Below are 20,562 nucleotides of genomic sequence, written 5' to 3'. Positions count from 1 at the left end.
TAATGAAATGCCACCGGGGACCATGTGTGAGGAGAAAGGTTTCCTCTCTGTCACTGCTGAGGGTTGGTACTGCTAACATTACGGGGGAGTTTAGGGCTAAGAGCTTGTTCACTGCAGCGAACGTGCCTCCTTCTCCTATAGCATCAGTCTTTTCGCATAGATCAGGGTAACTGTCTTTTCTCCAGTCTTCTCTGGGTAAATGATAATTAATGCTAATTGTCCCATTGACAGAACCTGGAATTTCCGGGGGGCGGGTGCGTCTGTGAGGACTGTGCTGGTGAGTTAATTGAGATGGGAAGACTTGCCCCCTGTGGGTGGCACCATTCTCTCCAGGGGACCCGGGACTTGTAGGTAGCAGCGGGCAGCAGCTTCCCGGGTGTCGATGTGGCGTGACCACCTGCTTTAAGCTCTTACCCCTTGACTTCCCAGCCATGACAGACTGTCCTCTGCAACTGGGGGTCATATTCAACCCTTTCTCTTCCAAGTTGTTTGTCAGAATATTTTATCACAAAACAAACAAAAAGTGACACTAATACAGTTTACAACATATAACTAGAACCCATATTAAGCACCAACAATCATTAGAATCTATCTAAAGATGTCAGAAAAAAATATAGTCTTTATAGAAAGAACTACGCGTAGAATTTGAAGAATTTTAGAGCCGTGACTTATTCTTACTTTCTGTGTTGTAACTGGATATATAAATAAAAGACAATCTTGTGAGTACCTGATTTAAGCATTTAGCTGACAGCAAAACTTCTATTATAAGAAAATGCAATTTTCCTTCTATTACATAGTATCCAGGCTAATCGGGACAATTCTCCATGGTGTGTAAAAGCTCTCTGGGGCTGCTGAGACAGGTCTTCTGCAGCTCAGGCTGCTATCAAAGAACTCACTATGTAACGGGGAACACCTGGTCCTCCTCCCCCCAACTCACATGTTCTGAAATTGCAGGAGTGCACCACCATTCAGGCTAAATTAGAATTTGTGTGTTTGTGCGTGCGCATGTGTGTGTGCAGGTGTCAGGGGTAGGGGTTTGGGGGTGTAGAAGCCAAAGGCTGTTGTTGGACAGTTTCCCCAGTTACTGTCTGCCTTACTTTCTGAGATCAGGTCTCACTTTGACTCTTGAGTTTCCTGACTCTTTAGACTCCTGGGTGACAAACCCCAGGACCTTTCTGTCTCCACAGCCGAACTCTGAGCTAACAGACACTTGCCAGCCAGTCTACTTTTCACACGGGAACTGGGGATCCATGCTCAGGTTCCCAAGCTTGCTTAGCGAGTGCTTTACCAATTGAGCCATCTCCTTAGGTCTCTTTGTGAGGCCCATTAATACATGAAAAAAAGGAATCTTTGCATGGATTTGAGCAACATTTGATAAAGATCTTTTCTGTCTTGTTTATCTTCTGCCTGTTCAGTTCAAGCCTCCTTTGCATTATGTCGGCAAGAGTGAGCCGTATTCAACCACAATGTTATTGATAGGTATGACATATGCGATGAATTATTAATTAAAGTACTCTTCTCTTGATGCTTTGTCTGTTCTCAGATGCCAGCCTTGTCTTTGTCATCCAGCAGGAGCCTTGAATGGAACTTGTGATGTGGTCACAGGCCAGTGTTTCTGCAAACAGTTTGTCACTGGCTCCAAGTGTGACACTTGTGTTCCTGGTTCAAGCCACTTGGATGTCAACAATCTATTAGGCTGCAGCAAAAGTAAGTCCATTCTGGCCTATTGCTGGAATTTGAATCATAAGGACTTCAGGAGAAGGTCTCCATGCTTCCCTCCATCTAGAACTCATTAAAAGGACTCAGGAGCAGCTTAGAGAATTAGTCGAAGGCAAATGTGTTATTCACACTACGTGGAATCTGTGGGCTTTTCCTTGCTTAAGTAATTGAAATTCCCGGGACGACTATGCTGGTCGTCAAACACTGACAGTGGTCTGTTGTCATGAAATCACCAGCAATGGAAATGCTGGAAACAAATTTCCCGTTTCCCCAGATGAGATTTTCCCAGAACATCGACATTTACTGTTAAAACTGTGATGTTACTATGTAAACTAAAATGGTTAGTCACCCTAGATCACAAATGTATGCCAATATGATTAACTATAACAAACAGATTTGTTATTTATGACATCTCGTGTTCTTCCGTGCTCAAAGTTTTGCAAACATTATTCTAATGTATTTATTAACATGATAACTTTATAGTTATTTTTTCAGACCATACTGAGTCCTGCAATTGATAGTCCATTCTTGCTGCTTTCCTATATTAGTCATGAGTCTGCATTCCGCACTGATAATTTTAATTATTTTACCCAAATATGACAGTTTAGTGTCTGCTGACTCAGGAGCACGCTACAGTGCCTAAGTTGACCTCTGAAGGCTGCCTGCAGCCCTTCAGATTGTAGCTATGGATGGTGTTTCTGTGTTTACTCTAAGACCGTGTATCCGTACTTTGCTAGAGTTCCTAAAAGATGGTTCCTGGGAACACGTGTTAAGGAGCACTCTGCAGCACACCGTACTGTGCATATTCTCCTCATGGGCTGTCGGTCTGTCAGGAGTCAAAATGTTAGGTCTCTGGCTTCCTGTTCCTTTCCTGGCCAAGTCGCATCTTTACCACCACATAATTTATTCTTTCAAGAGCTAGTCACTTCCCTAGACCAGAGAGACAGAAGAAAATTGCTGATCAAATTGTTGTTTTTATTGCTTCCTAGTGAATCATAGCTCGTTTAAAACTTCTGTGAATGAACTTCAACAAATATGTATATGCAAATACATATACTCATACAGTTTAGTCATTCATGGATCGCTTGTATTTAAGAATGTTAATGTGAAAGTAAAAGAAAGAGAACATTTCACCCGTAAGTGTGTGGAAACGACAGATTTAGGGATGCCAGCAACAGAAGAGATACGAGAGCAACATGCTGAAAACGGCATGTCACTGCAAGAGAAAACAAAACGTGTGTCTCTGTACTGTGTGCACTGATGCTGCAATCTCTGACACTTTTCATCGACATCGTTTGGAGATTTGGTCCCCAACCCTGAATCAAGTCCATTCCCTCAGCTAAGGTTCTAAGCTTTGCAATTATTGTCCCTGGAATCAGGAGTCCAACTGTATAAAGTCAAACCCGTGGCTTCTCCCAGAGCTCTTCCAGCTCAGGAGAAAGAAGTCCCCCCAAACTTTCTACCTTCGTTGTGCTAGGGCTCCCCAAAATACAGTTTTATACAATCCACAAAACTACCTGTCATCTCTGTGTGTATGACTTCTTAGAGTTTAGTTTTTAATATAACCCCATCTACAGAAGAGATTTCCCCCTTTTCCTCCATTACTTGATTCTTCTCTGTCAACAGAATACAGAGCTCAATGTCATGGCATTGTCATGCTTCTACTTTTCTGGCCAAACATGAAAAAAAAACAATCATTTGAATGGAGGTGGCATGTGGAACTCCTGAGCCAGGTTCCCATGAGCACAGAGCATGTTTTCCTTGACTATGAACTTGATGGTAACCACCCCCACAACCTTCTAAGGGAGGCAAAAAAAAGGAGGGAGTGTGGCTCTTCATAAGACTACCCTTCAATGAGAGGGAGGGCCGTCATCAAATATCCCACTTCCACCCAATCACCAGAATAGCTGGATCAGACTCAGGTAGGAACATTGTTTTTTCTTCTACATCATTAGTAAGAATACAGTTCTAGAATCCTGAGGCTTTTTTTCAGTTGAATAAAATTCCCACAATAAATCAGGTTTTTTAAATTCTCACCAGCCATCACTACTATGTTTGAAAAAATATAATTACAAATTATATAATAAGATATTATTATCTTTATGATCCACAGGCTTCCAAAAGTTCTGTCACTAGAATTATATCAGGTTACATTCACACCACATGGCAAGGCTGCGGGTGCCTTTTCATGTTTCCTATTTTTTATTTTGTGTCTTTTGAATTTTGTGTGGTATTAAAATCTTAAATATCTAAATGTCTATACAGGAACAAGAATCTCCAAAGCACGTATGTGCCAGACATGGTGATGCTTGTCTGTAATCCTAGGTGATAAGGCGGGAAGAGTATGTGTTCAAGACTTGGTGCCAAAGCAGTTCTGAGCAGTTTGGGAATTATTACACTTATGGATATTGAAAGTGGAGATTGAGGAGGGTGATATTTACTAAATATTTATAATGATGCACACATGTTCACACCACCACACCACACACCCACACACCCACACCCACACCCACACCCACACCCACGCTTTCTCCCCAAGATGATCATGTTTATCATGTCCTTACTGTAAATAAGGAGATGTTTGGCATCCAGTCCAAATTTGAATACACTCACGGACCTCTCAAAGTTCCTAAGCTGGGACCCGAGCTCCAGGCTCCCCAACAGAAGGACCCTGTTACACTGGTCTGCTCCATTCTTTAAGAAGCAGTCTCTGCATTTTGACCAGTTGTGGCTTTCTGTAATTGTCTACATCCGCTGGAAACAAAAGCTTGGCTGCTGAGGGGCACGAGCTACCTTATACCTACACTGTCTGCAGGTAATAGGGTGAGTATTCCGTGTGCAGTCAGGAATCGCGCTGGGTCAGGAGAGTGGTGGTAGTTATTCTCCTCTAAGAATCATGACCTCGTATCTCTGCAGATCCGAGTTCTTGTCCACTGAGACCCTTTCTACAAGCCTCTCCAATGCCAGACCACCCTCTTCAGGCTGACTGCCAAATTTAAAAAGGCCTGCTTGCAACGTTGCATCTAGAAACTTAGAATTTATGAGAATTCACCCTTGCCAAAATGGAACAGAGCAGATCTGGATATGTGAACTTTCATACAAACTGTAATTCCTGCGTAGCTTTTCCAGTAGTTTTCATGTGTGCCAGACATATGTATCTATGTGAGCATCTCCTGATATCACCAGACACGTGTGACTATGTGAACTATCCTGGATAGCTCTAGACATATGTGCCCACGTGAATAGGCCTTAATAACACTGAGTACCCCCCGGGGCACTGTTTCTAACAGGCTTCCAAGGCTGGCGACACCTTGTCAGTTTCCCCTGTCATGTTTTCATTGTAACTTGTTTGGTCAATCAAGCCCAGGCCTTCCTTTCATCATTCTAGGAAGTGCTCTGCCACTTGGCTACATTCACACACACTTTTGCAATGCATTGCTAAGAGATTTCAGTGTGATCTATCTGATACCACTCAGGGAGGGCCGTTCGCGGTTTTCACCCGATTCCCTTTGTTGCAGTACATTCTAGTCAGGAGTAGTATGGGTCTCCTAGGAAAGGGTTAGCACTAGGGTTCAGGGTAGCCTTGAGAACATCTCACACCCATAGCACACCTTTTGCTCTTACACACCGAGTTACTAAACTTTTTAGAAGAAATGTCCTCTTACTGGGCTCTCCCCATATTACATATATTTTGAATGCAATTAGTCTTTTATGCTGAGACCCTGAAATCTGTAACTATTTTAATGGTTTCAGTTCTTGGCATCTTTTTTTGAAAGTTCTTGGTGACAAGAATTGGTGGTTTTAAAAGTCACTCATACAACTGTATACACCTGTGTGGACCTATGACACCTCCTTCAGTGGGACCATACACTAGATCTCTCTCAAGGCCGGTGGGGCTTGAACTGTTGTTGTTTTTTCAGATTTCTTTCTACCTCTGTCTCTTCTTGTGTGTTCTGAGAAAATAACAAAATTCACACTCACAAATTAAGAAGCTTCCTGCAGAAGACAGGAAGGTTGGCGGTGGCGGAGTAGAGGGTTTCTAGAGTCTGTCTTGTGTTGTGCTGTTGGATGGGTGCTCCTATTTCCAGGGCAAGCAGTCCGCACATGAGCAGTCTTCACAAGTATCAGTCTCGTCACATATGGATTCACATTTTAATTGACAACCTTTAGATTTTTTTTGACGCCCATATCTATTTATGTCAGTAAATAGCAGTCCTTGAAATTATGCCATTCCATGTAAAATAAGACCTTGTATTTAGTTGAATGGAAATCTCCCTCTTCAGCATGAAATAATTGCTTAAATTCAAATTCAAATATTTAATGTTATATCAAATTTAAATGTCAAATTTCAGGGGAATCTTGCCAATTTTTAAATTTGATAGAAAAATAAATGTTATGTATCCTTGGGATTATTTTTATACTAAGGCGCAGAAATGCTTAAACACCCATCGGGTTTCCCCTAACCCTATTTACATCAGCTGCTCTGACCTAGAAGTGTGTTTTATGCTTGCAGATAAAAAGCTTTGTCTTGGTGAATTGGTGATGCATACCCTTTGTTTATTAATGTCTCGGTAAACCACATGTCTTCTTGATAAAGTGACCCTGAAACAGAAGGACCTCTTTGCTGGGTATCTTACTTCGGTTTCCTAGTGTGTTTATCGATTGCTTTTGTTAATAAATGCTCTCTCCATTACAATTTAGCTCCCTCCCAGCAACCTCCACCAAGAGGACAGGTTCAAAGTTCTTCTGCCATCAATCTCTCCTGGAGTCCACCTGATTTTCCCAATGCCCACTTTCTTACTTACAGTCTGCTCAGGAATGGTTCTGAAATCTACACAACTGAAGATCAGCACCCATACTGTAAGTTCTAGGATTTGGTGATGGAAATACGTGGTATTCTAAGAAGGGATATGAATTACACTCTCTGATGTTAAGGATAAATGTCATAGTTTCCTCTGTGAACAAGGAACAGCTCATGCAGAGAGAATTACAACTCTCTGTAGGAATCAAAAAACAGGATGAAAATAAGATGTATAGCATTTGGTAAGATGATAATGGAATTCCTGGAGAGAAAGCAGTGACTCAGCACAGCAGGACTGGTCTGTCACACCTGGACCACTCATGAACTTCAGAGAACTTGAATTGCTTCACAGGCACAGCCTCTTGCACAGAGTACATTGTTAAAATATGTGAAACATCTTTCCTGCATATCTCTTAGCACTGGACTTATCATACTCACCATAGAAATTTTATCTCAAATAAAAAGCTTTAAATGAACACTAAATCCCATGTCCATTCCTATATGGTTTGTAATGTTAAAATGTGGGAAATGATTCTGACGTCCAACAGTCTTGCAGTGCGCTGTCAAATTTACTACAGGCCATGAAAAAGTATCTTTGCAAATCACAGAAGGAAAACTGTGGCATTCTCATTGAAGATATTAGAAGGTTTAAAACATATTAATTATTATATTTTAGTTTACAAATGCTGGAAGTGTGACAAGCAGAGCTACAGTTTTCTCGGGATGTAAACATTACAGAAATTTCTCAAGCATTTCTAGTCTAGTATTTTCAAGGGTTTTAGAGATGGGGCCTCATGTATCTCAGGCTGGCCGTGAAATTGGTATGTAGCGGAGGACAGCCCTGAGCTCTGAGCTTTTTTTTTACTTTAATCTCCTGAGTGCTGGAATTAGAATCATAAATGACCACGCCCAGCTCATGCCTTTTAGTTCTCAGGTAACACATCTGACTCATGATATACACATTGACTATAACATAACTTCATACAAATGTTGCCTCATCCACACAGAGGAGCACAGCACCATATGCTCAGACTGAAAGGGAGCAAATAGGAACACAAGCAAGAAGGCTGGTCTGGGCGCAGAAACTTTTATAAAGGTATTAAATGAACTAGTTGATGCCAAACTTTTCAGAAACTGCTGTTAGTTTATTTGTTCGTTTGTCTTTTAATATACTCGGATGCCTTAAATATGGCATTTTTAAAGACACACTGAAGTATGGATTGTTGTTGTTGGTGGTGGTTTGTTTTTTACGAACTCACAGTTCTGTCTGCTTCCAGTCTTGCTGCAAACTATTTTAGAAAACCACTTTCGGGTCTACTGAAGCTTCTATTTCCTTCTCTTTAGCACTCCTTTCCTTAAGCGTGTGTTTTGCCTATCACGACTGTGCATGCACACATGCATGGCACAGATGCAGAGATTAGAGCACATCCTTTTGAGGGTCAGCTCTCTCTTCATCCCACAGTGGTTTCCAGGCACCTGCTTCAGGCTGTTAGCTTTGCTGAACAGGGAGATCGACCTGTGGAGTCATTTCACATGCCTTCCGACTTATATGTAGCATGATCACCCAGCTTTAAAATGCATGTGACTCCATGTGAAAAGACTGACATTTCATAACCTTTTTTTTTAACATGGATGGAAAAAAGCCAAGTTTAACATACCCGCTGACCACAAGGCTCCTGAAAGACACTTTTTATCTATTATATTAGCAGATAACATCCCAAACCTAATTATGTATGACTAGCATCTACTTTTCCTTGTGACCTCCCTTTTCTCTTTACTCTAATTATCCCTTCCTTGTTCCTAGTCTTCTGTGAAGTTAATGGAAATTCTGAACTTCATGATGCAGATTGGGATGGGAAGCAAACATCTGTCTGCATCTGCCATGTTGGCAACGCATCCCAGAAACCTGCTACTAAAATGTCTATTTTCTTCCAAAAGTCAGCAGGATCCAGGTGTTCTGAAACTTAAACTTTTGTGACAGCAGAAGAAGGGAGTTATAAAAATATTGAAAATGATTTTTGAGTTGACAGGACCACTGGTTGAATTATCTGTGTAGATCCAACCAGACTGGCTCCATTTCTTAAGCAGCTTTGAATTAAATTTGAACCCATCAGTAATTCATTCAACCCACGTTTCTCACAGTAGCATACTGTAATCTATTTGATAAAAACAGTACATCAGAATACAGCATCATGGCCTTTTGTGTGATTGTGCTAACATAGAATCCAAATAATGGTTTCTTAGGTAATAAATATGCACTCATTCACTAATCAGACATATCTATAATCCTATTAAATAAGGTATTATTGCCTACAACCTTATTTTTCATTAAACATGCCACATCTGGCATTTGTCGACAAGCACCATAATTAATGATGTGAAAGTTATCTGCATGATGGCATTTGAACAGTGGGAACAATCAGTGAGCATGGTCAGAACGTTCCAGCTTCTAATAATACCCCCGTGTTTACTGCTCCAGCTTCAGCACCTGGGCAGCAGGGGTAACATGGAAAGGAAACACTATTTCTGTTCAGCTGAATGAACACAAATCTGTGGGTTAAATGAAGGCAGTTGGAATTGTAGGTGGAGAATCACTGAACTTTTCAAAGAAAATGAATAGTGTTGCCTTCTAAGCAAGTTTGATCATTTAGTTGAGACCATTATAGCATCCCTCATTAGTGTAGAGAGTTCTCCTGGCTGGCCTGGAGTCCTGCGGGACGCTCCCGGACAGCTTTTTCCTACATCGTAATACACCTCTACATTACCATCTTCAAAGCTTTCAAATGACTTATTTAGTTATAACAGACTGTATTAGTTGACATTAAAACCAACTACCAGATACACTCATGTGGGATCATTTGAAAGTTTCTGAATAACGGCAGTAACTAAGTTATGGTCTATTCAGTGGTTCCCTAAATAAATGTAGCTGACAGACATCCAACATGCTGCTGGTAGAAGGGTATTTGGTTGAGTTAGCTCTTTGGTTTTTGTATTATTGTTATTGATTTATTTGTTTCCATTTTGAGAGAGAGAGAATTAGCTAGTTGGTTAGCTGGCTAGTTTGTTTATAGTGTTTGTATGTTTATACACATATTTTATGTGTATACTTATGTGACTGTGCATATGGAGGTACAATGTGTACTTTCTTGGTCTGTTAGTCAAAGCCAGAGCTTGTCCAGTATGTCAATCAGTAGCCAGCTTACTCCGGTGAACCCCTGACTCAGCCTTAGGATGCTGGCATTACAGGTAAATTTCCATACCCTGGCTTTCATGTGAGTATTGGAGATCTGAATTCAGTTCTCATGTTTGTTCAGCAAGAGCTTAACCACTGAGCCATCTCCCTAGCCCTCACGGTAGCACTTTGGACTTCTCCATACTCAGTATTTTGCAGAGACCTCTCTAGCTGGCTTGCTAAAGGCCTCTTCTATAATATCATCAATATGAAGAACACAGTTTTCAGGGGAACACAACATCTTTTATTTAGTGTTTTGTACTTAAGAAGTGCTCAGTGAGTTTTGCATATACATAGATACATTGATAGTCTTGTCATCCAAGAAGTCTGATCTATGTGTTATGCAAAACAAAGGAATGGCAGACACAATAGAGAGATGGAGTGTAAAACTGAACCTCCTCATCCTTGCTGGTAAAATGCACATTCTACTCTAGGGACAGGGGAAGGGGTTGAGAACATAGCTTAGTGGCAGATTGTTTGACCCATGCTTTAGGTCCCAGGTTTGAGCCCCAGCAGAACAAAACAAAAGTAAACCTAGCTTTGGGACTGGAGAGGTAGCTCAGCACTTGACAGAGTGTGATGCATTTGCAGAGGACCTGCGTTTATCCCCCAGGACCCATGTTGGTAGCCCACAACCAACCGTGATGCCTGCTCCAGTGGATCTGACTCCTTTGGACCTCCACAGGCAACTACCTTCATGTGCACATACATAGACACATACACAGACATGTACAAATTTACACAGGATTAAAAATACATCTTATGAAGAGGAATTAACAGTTTTATCGCTGATCCATGCGTACCAATGGTCATTGCTACATTATTCATAGTGACTAAGATAGGGACTTACCCTAGGTCCCCATTGAAAAACAAACGGTTAAGGGAAGTTAATATTTTTTCTTGGCATAGTGGAGTATTATTTATCCATCAGGAAGAATACATCTTTTTATAATTTGGAGGAAGATGGATGGAAGTGAAATCATTGTATTAAGTGGAATAAAGCTGACGAGATACACAAATATCACATTTATTTCTCCCGTATGTTGGATATAGGTATTTTGGAAATAGGAATGTAGAGTATTTGAGAAGAAAAATGGGGTCAGAGTGAGTGAGTGTGGAGATAAGAGGGGAACATGATGAAAGGAGAAGTATGAAGGGTGGAAGTATCACAAGAAAACCCGTTATCGTTACCATTAACATATGCTAAGAAAAATCTCAGCTGGCCGGACACACTCACCCTCTTCAGGGACTCAGAGCAGAAAACAGAATTCAGCAGGCAGGTGACACCTCTGCAGTAAAGTCCTTGTTCCCAATTTGCTATTTTTATAAACTGTTTCTTCTGTTCTTCTGCAGTGTGATGGGCGTCGGGTGGTCCTTAAATAAACCTTTCCGCAGGAAATGCAGGGTGATTATAATTGTTCCATGTAGCATTCCTGTGCTATTACATCTTCCTACTCTGGTTTGTAGTTCCTGCCAATTCCTTATCAAGCACTGCTGCTCTTACACATTCTCATCCTTTAAGACCACTTTTTTTTTTTTTTTTTTTTTTAAATAGAATGATCTGGTAAGTACTTGACAGAGTCGTGCAGCCATGGAGTGAATCTTCTCCTTAGGCACTGTCCTCAGTGTGTCTGGTCATTATGGAGCCTCAGTAAACTCCTTCCATTCAGGGGGTCATGACAGCACCCTTTCCAATGGAGTCTCTTCCCTGGAGGAGGTTTCTGAGTAGGGTGGTGATGTTTATACATCATCCCGGTTCTGTGGCGGATGCTGTGCTCCTTGATCAGCAGAGCATAGGGAACACCCCGTGATGGTCACTTCAATGAAGAAACCACAGTGATGTGTGCACAGAACAATGGAACCACCTCTGCTCAGATCCTCACTTATATGGTTAAGCCACAGCCACATCTCTCCGATGCCATACGAAGTGGCGTTTAGGGGAGGATACCTTTCCTCTGGCCGTTAGCAGAAGTTCCTCCTGAGGGTACTGGCTTGTTGACGTGCAGTAGACCAGTTTCATCCGTGACATCCCCATGACTCTGACTTCAGGTGAAGTTGCTTGTCCTACAACTGTCAGATTCTTGCGAATACCCCACCACATTCTGAGCTTTCCCCTCCTGAATCCTGGCACTTTGCAGAGTTTAAAGGTCACCCTACCACAACCGCAGAAATCATGGACAGTCCACTGGCTCTCAACTCTGCTTTCTTTCCATTCATAAAGCTAAGAAAATCTGTGGATTAAAATTAGACTCCAAATATCTATTACTCTTCAGGCATCTAGATAAGCAGAAACCATATCAGGAGCCTCTCCCAGCCCCCACATAATCCCACAAGCCAGCAGCTGGCAACCATGCTGATATTTCTGTTTCATAGGCCCACAATGTGCGCGCTATCTCTGTGCAGAATGGCGGATGCAGGTACATAGCTAGCCGTGGCTGCTCCTTCTTGTTTCTTAGCCTCTGCTTTCTACCTTCTTCCCCTGACTGCCCTGTCCTTCACGCATGGAGATTCTTCTCATCTCTAACTCCTCTTGTACAACCTCTCTGTGGTTGACAAATCTCTCTGAGATTTAGCACAAAGCAAGTATAGTTGTATGTCGTTTTAAAGGGTCAGGAAAGGGCCCACTCAAGGTATTAGGCAGGAGAACAACCAGGTGTTTGGTGGTACACAGGGTTGGGCCTGTGTGTCAGTGTTTGGCAAGCAAATGGTTGTAGTGAAAGCAAATATATGTTTCAGAGGTGGCAAGGACTTCCTCTAGGTTTTTCCATTGAGAGACCCTATGAAGAACAAAACAGGGACAGAAACAGACTTCTTTGCTCTAGTTGACACTTTACTCACAATATACCGGGCAATAAAAGCAACCAGTAGTTGCCTGATTTCACATATAAAGGAACCAAACACACTTATGGGAAGGAAGTGATCAGTATATCACCTGGTTAAGGAGCATGAGGCTCGGGCAATTGCAAATGATTGCTTGACAACTGTGAATTCTGACTGCCTGGTTTTCCTTTCTGTTTCAGATACTCAGCACTTCTTTGACACTAGTCTGTCACCACACACATCATATTCATATTCTATAGAGACCTCCAGTGTGCATGGTTCAACAAGGAGCAGGTCCGTCACGTATAAGACGAAGCCAGAGGTCTCTGAAGGATACTTGAACCTGACTCATGTCGTTCCTGTTGGCTCTGACTCTGTGACTCTTACCTGGACTGAATTCCCCAACAACTCTGGACCTATAGAGGAGTATATTTTATCTTGCATTCCTGTGGACAGCACCGAGCCTTGTGACTCCTATGAAGGTCTGGAAACCTCAGCTACCATCCGGAATCTGGTTCCATTCACGCAGTACCGTTTCTCTGTCCAGGGATGTACTAGCGTGCGCTGCTCACAGAGCCTGCCCATTGTAGTAACCACAGCCCAGGCACCCCCCCAGAGGCTGAGGCCACCCAAAGTGAGGAAAATCAGTTCCACAGAACTCCACATAGCATGGTCTCCACCAGTGGAGCCAAATGGTAAGAATTCAAAGCTTAGACTTCACTTTCTTTTAGAAGACCAAGACAGTAGAAATGAAGAGCTATGTCGTGAGAGTGGCAGCTCTGTCTCCTTACATGAATGTAAGGCATTTGCTTGAGAGATGATTTCTGATGATATAAAATATTATTCCTTCTGGAGGGTGGAAGAGGGTATTTCATCTAATTTAAGAACAAATTCCATTTAATTAAATTGCTTTCTTAAAAAGCTAATATTATCTTTGCTCCTAATGACATCTGCCACAACACGGATGATGTTTATAATTGGATGCTCGCTTATGAAAATGCATTATATTTGACTGAGTCACAAGTTAGGGCACCCCTAAGCTACAAATGTTCTCTTTCAAGTAGGAAAAAAATATAAAATAACACAAAAAATTGTATGTAGGCTAGTTGATTCCATTAAGTTAATTTTTGTGTTCTTAAAATTGGACCTTGGGGTTCATAGGCCAGACACACAGACCTAGGTTTTTAGTAATTTATATTATGCACATATTGTGGCTTCGCATCAAACTGTTATCGTTCTTGGTAAAGACTGGACACAACTTAGTTATACATATTTATGCAAAGATGGCTTGTGTCAAATAGGTAATTAAATCACAAAATTTCAAAATATGCAAACTGAAAGTAGAATATTCAGGTAGCCTAAAAAATTTGAGCATCTGTAGCAGAAATTATGAATGGCCATCCTGAAAACATTGTATTCACATATGATAAATTATGCCTGTTTTGTATTTACACTTCTTTTGATTTGTTTCCCACAAAAATGTGGTTGGTTTTCATGATATTTTTTTAGTCATTTGAGTTGTTTTTCTACATACCTGACTTTTAGATCACTAAACTTATGCTTCTAGATTACTAAAAGGAATCAACAGGTAATAGTGAGAACACTGAAAAAAGAGCAACCCTGAATGCAGGTCCCTGGAGAGCCCCTTTGACTTGGTCTCTTTAATTCACTGTCTCTTTTCTAGGTATAATTGTAAGATATGAATTATACATGAAGAGATGGTTGTCTACCGAAGAAAGTCTAGTGTTTGAGAGAAGTGAATGGGTCAGTCCTCATCCAGCTTCAAAGGCAGCCAGCAAGAGTGAGAACACACTTCCGCCTCCCCAAGTCAGCACCTCCGTCTCTGGCTTGGAGCCACACACTGAGTATGCATTTAGAGTCTTGGCTGTGAATATAGCTGGCACCGTGTCATCTGCCTGGGTCTCAGAAAGAACAGGAGAATCAGGTAAAGACCAGTGCTTTGGATTCTCATTTGAAAACCCCTCAATGAGTTTTTTCTGGTTCCTCAATTCAATTCCATTGATCCACCTATCAGTTTCTATGCCAGTACTATCCAGCTTTTATTACTGTGGTTCTATAGTACATCTTGAGATTAGGGATGGAGATTACCCCTTAGAAGATCTTTTATTGTAGAGGAGGGAGGGAGGGACTGAGAGGAGTTGAGGGAGGGGGCTTCAATCAGGATATATAATGACTAAATTGTAAAAATTAAAAACTTAAAAAGCAGTCATGGAGAACACATGGAAAAATGCATGTGGTTATATACTAATAAAACCTTATTTGAAAAAAAAAAAAAAGAAAACCCTTCCCCCTCAATGAAAGTGCTGCCTGAAAATTAAGATCAAAGGTGATATTTGAGAGAAAAAAAAACAGATGATTTGGCTATTAATACATTTGTTGGAGAAAAGAAGTTAATTGTAGCTCTAGTCTTTGGGGGAATCCTTCTCCCAAGTAGCAGTTGACTCATGTGTCAGGTGAGTAGACAAGTAACTTAATCCAGCTTTGTATTCATGATGGTTTACCAGTGGTAAGAGAGATTTTTCAATTTATAATTAAATTATAGTTTTATAATTACTTGTTCTTTTTCTCTCTTCAAAACAAACATTGATATATTTATGTAATATTATGTAACAGAGTTTACATAATGACATCAATTAATACATCCAAAAGTCTAACCCCTAAGTGTGCTTCGAAACAATCAGAATTACAGTGTGTGAGGAGAACCAAAGTTTGTTTTTCCATTGTATATTATCAAGGCAACTGATTTATTTTTAATTTTCCATCTTTATTCCTCACATGAGATGTACTTCAAATTTCATGAGCATCAAAGAAAAAAGTATACGTATGTACATACATACAGACAGACATATATGTGTATATATATGTATATGTATGTATGTATATGTATACATACATATACATACATATACATAACCTGCCCTAAATTTAACAAGTTGAAACTCCGAAGGTTGAGTTGCTTGGGTGGGTGGCCGGGGCCTCATTGAATGAATAAAATATGTATTGTCTGAGAATTTCCCAAAGACTATCTGACATCTTAGACAAGCTACAGGGCCAAGAGAACAGAAGTGCTGAGTTATGTATTTCTGAAAGCAAAAATCCAACATCTGAATTAGATCTAGCAGGTGAAATAGCATCCAATGAGCCTCATAATCTTAGGGATCACTAGGAAAGGGAAGTGCAACGAGGCCCTTTGACAGCACATCTTTGTTAGCACATTTAAATTCTATACAAAGATGTCAAGGATAGGGGGAACAAAGGGTGTGGTGTCTGTGTGCCCTGAACGTTTCAGGAAGGACGGACCAAAAGCTACGAGTGTCTTTGGGATCATTTAGTCCATTTTAGAAGTACCTTCTATGTAAATAACTTCCCCCAGCCTCAGCAGTTTGGCTTAGTGAAATATGGCTTTCCATGAGACACCCAGTATGTCACCATGCATCTTCAGCTTTGCGGACTAAAGACAAGTTCTTTTTCTGTACAATTCAAATTTCTCATCAAATTACTCACTACATATTTACATGAATACAGAGATATTTCTATCAGAGTTTGCCATTGTGTGTATGTGACAAAGAGAGACAGAGACAGACAGAGAGAAACAGAGACAGATAGATATAGAAAGACAGAGAAACAGATAGTGAGACAGAGATATGGATGCAGAGAGAAAGAAGTGGAAGAGGAGGAGGAAGATGAGAGAGAGAGAAAGCACATGTTGTGTACTTGCAGAGTCTAGAGGAAGCCTTTGGGTATCCTGCTCTATCACTCCCTACCTTTCTCCCTTCGAAGAGGGCCTCTCACTGAACCTGGAGCTGAGCTGGTGGCTAGCAGCCCTCAGCAAGCAGCCCATATCTGCCCCGCGTGGCATGAGGGCTTCAGATGCATTTGAGGTCATATCCGGTTTTCTGTGCTTAGTAAAATCTGAACTCAGGTTCTCATGCTGTGTATCAAGTGCTCTTACTCACACAGCCATGTCTTCATAACCTTTCTTCATAACCATTTCTTCATGACCTTTCTAAATTTTATTTTGTAAATGAAAACTACATTACCTGATAATATTAAAATAGGTAATATCCTTGTAGATGACAGTTTAAGAGTGAATATTTCATATATATACCTGTATTTTTTTAAGTTTTGAAAATAAAAATATTTTACCAAGAATAGGGTTTTCAGAAACTAGAATGGTCAAACCTGAAATTGTGTATGGAAAAACTTCATGCTTTTGATGTTCTTTTTGTCTTTGGTAGCACCTGTGTTCATGTCTCCTCCTTCAGTCTCTCCACTCTCATCGCACTCACTCCATGTCTCCTGGGAGAAGCCAGCAGAACACTTTTCAAGAGGAGAAATTATAGGGTACAACATCAGCATGGTTTCTGAACATTCTCCCCAACAAGATGTTCCAGTAATATGTTCAAAGGTATTTTTACTTTCAACTCATTTCCTTTCTGAATTAAATTCTGTCTCCATTTGATGTTGTCTGAATTTATAGAAATCTGTAGCAGAATCCCTCTCCAATGTGTTCATCAGATGGGTCATCAACATTAAATATCAGATGTTCAAGGTCCTCTGGGTATATATGCTTATCACTTATTTTTCTAATGTGCCCAACTAAAGTAGTTGTAATTTTATTTCATGAGACCTGCTGTTTCCACTTAGTCTTAAATATTTTTCAAGAAGTCTTTTCAGCAGCTATGCACTATGTAAGATAATCTGAAAATATTATTTGAACACATAATAGTGCATTTAGGCAGTCCACAATCTGTCAGTATTTATACTGTATTCATTTGGATGTCAAAATGACATTGACAAGACCATCTCATATGCACACTTTGTATATGTCTTCATTTCTTTGGGAAAAGTCATGAAGCACCAAATTTATTACAACATTACAGAAATCATGCCAGGGGTGGGAGCTGCAAATTTGGCCCATTTGTGGTAAAGTGCTTGCCTAGCATGTATTAAGCCTTAGGGTTGATTTCTAGTTCTGCAGAAAATGAGGCATCTGGTAGCCCAGGTCTGTAGTCCAAGTATTTGAAAAGGAAAGGCAGTAAGCTGGGACGTGCAAGGCCACCCTCTACTACCTAGTGAGGTTAAGGCCAGCTTAGGCTACATGAGGCACTGTGTAGATATAATTATATGAATGCTATGAACACTATGAGTTTGCTAAGGCTTTGGATGTGCGGTCATATCGTATCTCTAATAGTGTCTATTCCAGTGATGAGAATACAGCGTCAACAGTTAACAAATGCCAAGATCTAGGTCAATGGCTATGAAAGGTTCCAGAAAATGAGGCTTTTGTTCTCCCCAGTTTAAAGACAAAGTGCTTTACCCTCCTAGCCTGCTTTCTAGGCATGCCAGTGTACAAGGATAGAGGCCAAGGGTGTCAACCACACATAGCATCTCATGGTCAGGCTGTTCACTTCTACTTCTGAGGGACTGGGTCTTTGATGGACACTCATGTAAGCTAAAAAGATCTCAGTGCTTTTGTCCAGTCTGGGTCCTTTGTTTCCCAGACTTCCAAAACTCTGACCTTATCTTGTTTCATGTCCATGACCAGAGTGACCAAGTTCTGTCACACAGTCCCCACTTGGTTTCCCTTGAGATACTTCTCATCCCCATACAGTAAGTGAGCAAGCACAATGTCTGAGGTCTGTCCTCTGAGAATATTTGTCTCCGCTGCTGTTTCTGAGAACCACCATGGCTGGTCAGCAGCCACCACCCAGCTTACCCTTGCAGCCTTTTTCTAAGACAACCCACCTGTGTAGAGCTCTGGTGTTCTCCTTGTTTATACTGTACAAAGAACTCCCATGGTCTGCATAAGACTCCCTGGGCTGTACTCAAATCTTAAATTCCCATTTTCACCATAAGATGCATTTCATTGAGTCCATCTGACCTTAAGACTTGACATATCTGAGAAAAAAAAAAAAAAGGCAGCCAGCGAGAAGTAACTCCAACTACACGGCATGTGACATTCTGCAGGATGCTGTCTTGTGATGAAAGCCCAGGAGCTGGCTGAGAGTGTTTAGTGAATAGTTCTAGGTATCTAGAATTTCCATCACTTTATGTGCCTTTGTCCTGTATGATGTCTACCTTGTGGTTCTCTTTTCATAAACATTTCACACTATTTTCCCAGTGTTCCAGAGTCTTGGGATCTATTAGGTTTAATGTCCTAAACAGTTCGTCAGCCAGCACCACAGCATGAGTATGGGGCTGAGCTACTTCCTACTCCAAGACCAGTCAAGTAGCAGAATTTCATGTCGGCAGGCTGGTCAGAATAGTACCCTAATGATGACTATTCCCCTTCAGATCAGAGTTTTGCTCACCAGACACTGAGCTTCTCACTGAAGGGTGAAGATAAAACCATTTTAAGGACGCAAGATATAGTCACTTTTCTTCTACTCTGGACTGGATGGATGTCCTAGATGTCACAGAAAACATGGCCTCCTAAAACCCAGCTGACGCTTCAAATCCCTTAATCTTTCTGCAGTTAATCTCCTCCTCTCTGGAACACACATCTGACTAAGACCTCCATACACTCAGTTCCTGCTTATCTGATCCACTTAACATGATTTTATTGACACGGAGAACAATAGTTTCAAGAAGGATTGTATAGTTTGTATTAAATTGATGATGACCCTAAGATTGTGTTCCTTCAGGGCACAGATGACATTGGCAATAGTCATCTGATTATGTAGCCCTAAAACTTAATCCTGTCCCAAAAGTTGTCTTAATAGCTGCTTAATCCACTACTAACGTAAATTCAAAAACTGTACCACTATAGCAAAGTTGTAGGCTGTGGAGAGTCCACCTTCCTTTGTCCTCACTGTCAGCCAGCTCTGGTGGTCCAGCTCCACATGTCACTCTGATACTATGATATTTCCCCCCTATGAATCTAATTCCTGTCATAGTTATGTTTTCCCAGAGGATACCAGCCATGGTAGAAGACTTGATAATAGGGATTACCGGGAGTGTACGCAGAAACAACATACAGAAAAATAAGGGGATCTTGTGGAGTTCCCATCCTCTCCAAATCTTACTATTCCCCACTTCTTACATAAGATTCCATGCACTCTGCCCAACAGTTGGCCATGAGTCTCAGCATCTGCTTTGATAGTCTGCAGTGAAGAAGGGGGAGGGAGAGTGGGACCAGGAGGGGTGGAGGGAGGGGCTTATGGGGGGATACAAAGTGAATAAAGTGTAATTAATTAAAAAATGTAAAAAAAAACAACAATAAAAAGGGGATCTATTACTGGGGAGAATAAAAATCTGAGATATAACACCACAGTGAAAAGGTCTCAGCTTATACCTGAGACAGTTCTAGAACCAGAATAACCTCTGTAGTTGCCACAAACAGGGCAAAAATTCCAGGTTCTTTAAGTTCTACACTATTTGTTTCCTAACACTACCATAAAGATCACCATAAATTTAGTGGGTTATGATGGCATACATTGATTCTCTGAAGTTCCAGAGGTCAAAAAATTAAAATCCAGCTGCTTGGAGAGCCGCGCTCCTCCAATGTAGCCTAGAGGACTTCTCCAGCTTCCTCCAGACACTTGGTGACAGCCCTTGCTTTGTGCCTCCATATTTCCCATTTCTGTGTCATCAGTTTGCTTTACCTCTACTTCCTCCGTCTGTCTGTGGGTATTAAAGCTAGCCCTAAACACAAGATACATTACCTCACTACCTCCACAAATACTTCATTTCAAAAGGTAAAATTCTCAGAATCTGGGGAAATATGTTAATATATTTTCCCTTTTATGAAATGTTTTAGTGGACAGATAAACACATACAACACAGAAATATATTTTCTGGCTCAATAGACAAAGAGTCAGAAATAAACTGAGTAGTCTTTATTAACCTTTCTTATCCATTTATGTGTGTGACTTTCCCCACTATCTCTCAATAAAAACATCTAGAGGGTTCCCCAATAATGGGAACAGGGACCTGTTTCTGACATGAATTCATAGGCTGGCTCTTT

General features: G+C 40.9%; 1 protein-coding gene across 1 annotated transcript in view; it reads left to right on the top strand.

Moving 5' to 3' along the window:
- Ush2a (usherin) overlaps positions 1–20,562 on the top strand; it is a 665,632-nt gene that overhangs the window by 166,069 nt on the left and 479,001 nt on the right. Inside the window, exons 14-18 of the mRNA XM_055609194.1 lie at positions 1,544–1,707; positions 6,421–6,579; positions 12,773–13,267; positions 14,257–14,517; positions 16,832–17,001. Coding sequence (XP_055465169.1) covers positions 1,544–1,707; positions 6,421–6,579; positions 12,773–13,267; positions 14,257–14,517; positions 16,832–17,001 — 1,249 coding nt within the window. The remainder of the gene's footprint in view (positions 1–1,543; positions 1,708–6,420; positions 6,580–12,772; positions 13,268–14,256; positions 14,518–16,831; positions 17,002–20,562) is intronic.

This window comes from Psammomys obesus, unplaced genomic scaffold, assembly GCF_907164565.1.
Source record: "Psammomys obesus unplaced genomic scaffold, mPsaObe1.curated_primary_1811, whole genome shotgun sequence".
NCBI classification, from domain to species: domain Eukaryota; kingdom Metazoa; phylum Chordata; class Mammalia; order Rodentia; family Muridae; genus Psammomys; species Psammomys obesus.
Note: the sequence above shows the minus strand (reverse complement) of the source record. Positions and strands in the feature narration are given on the sequence as shown.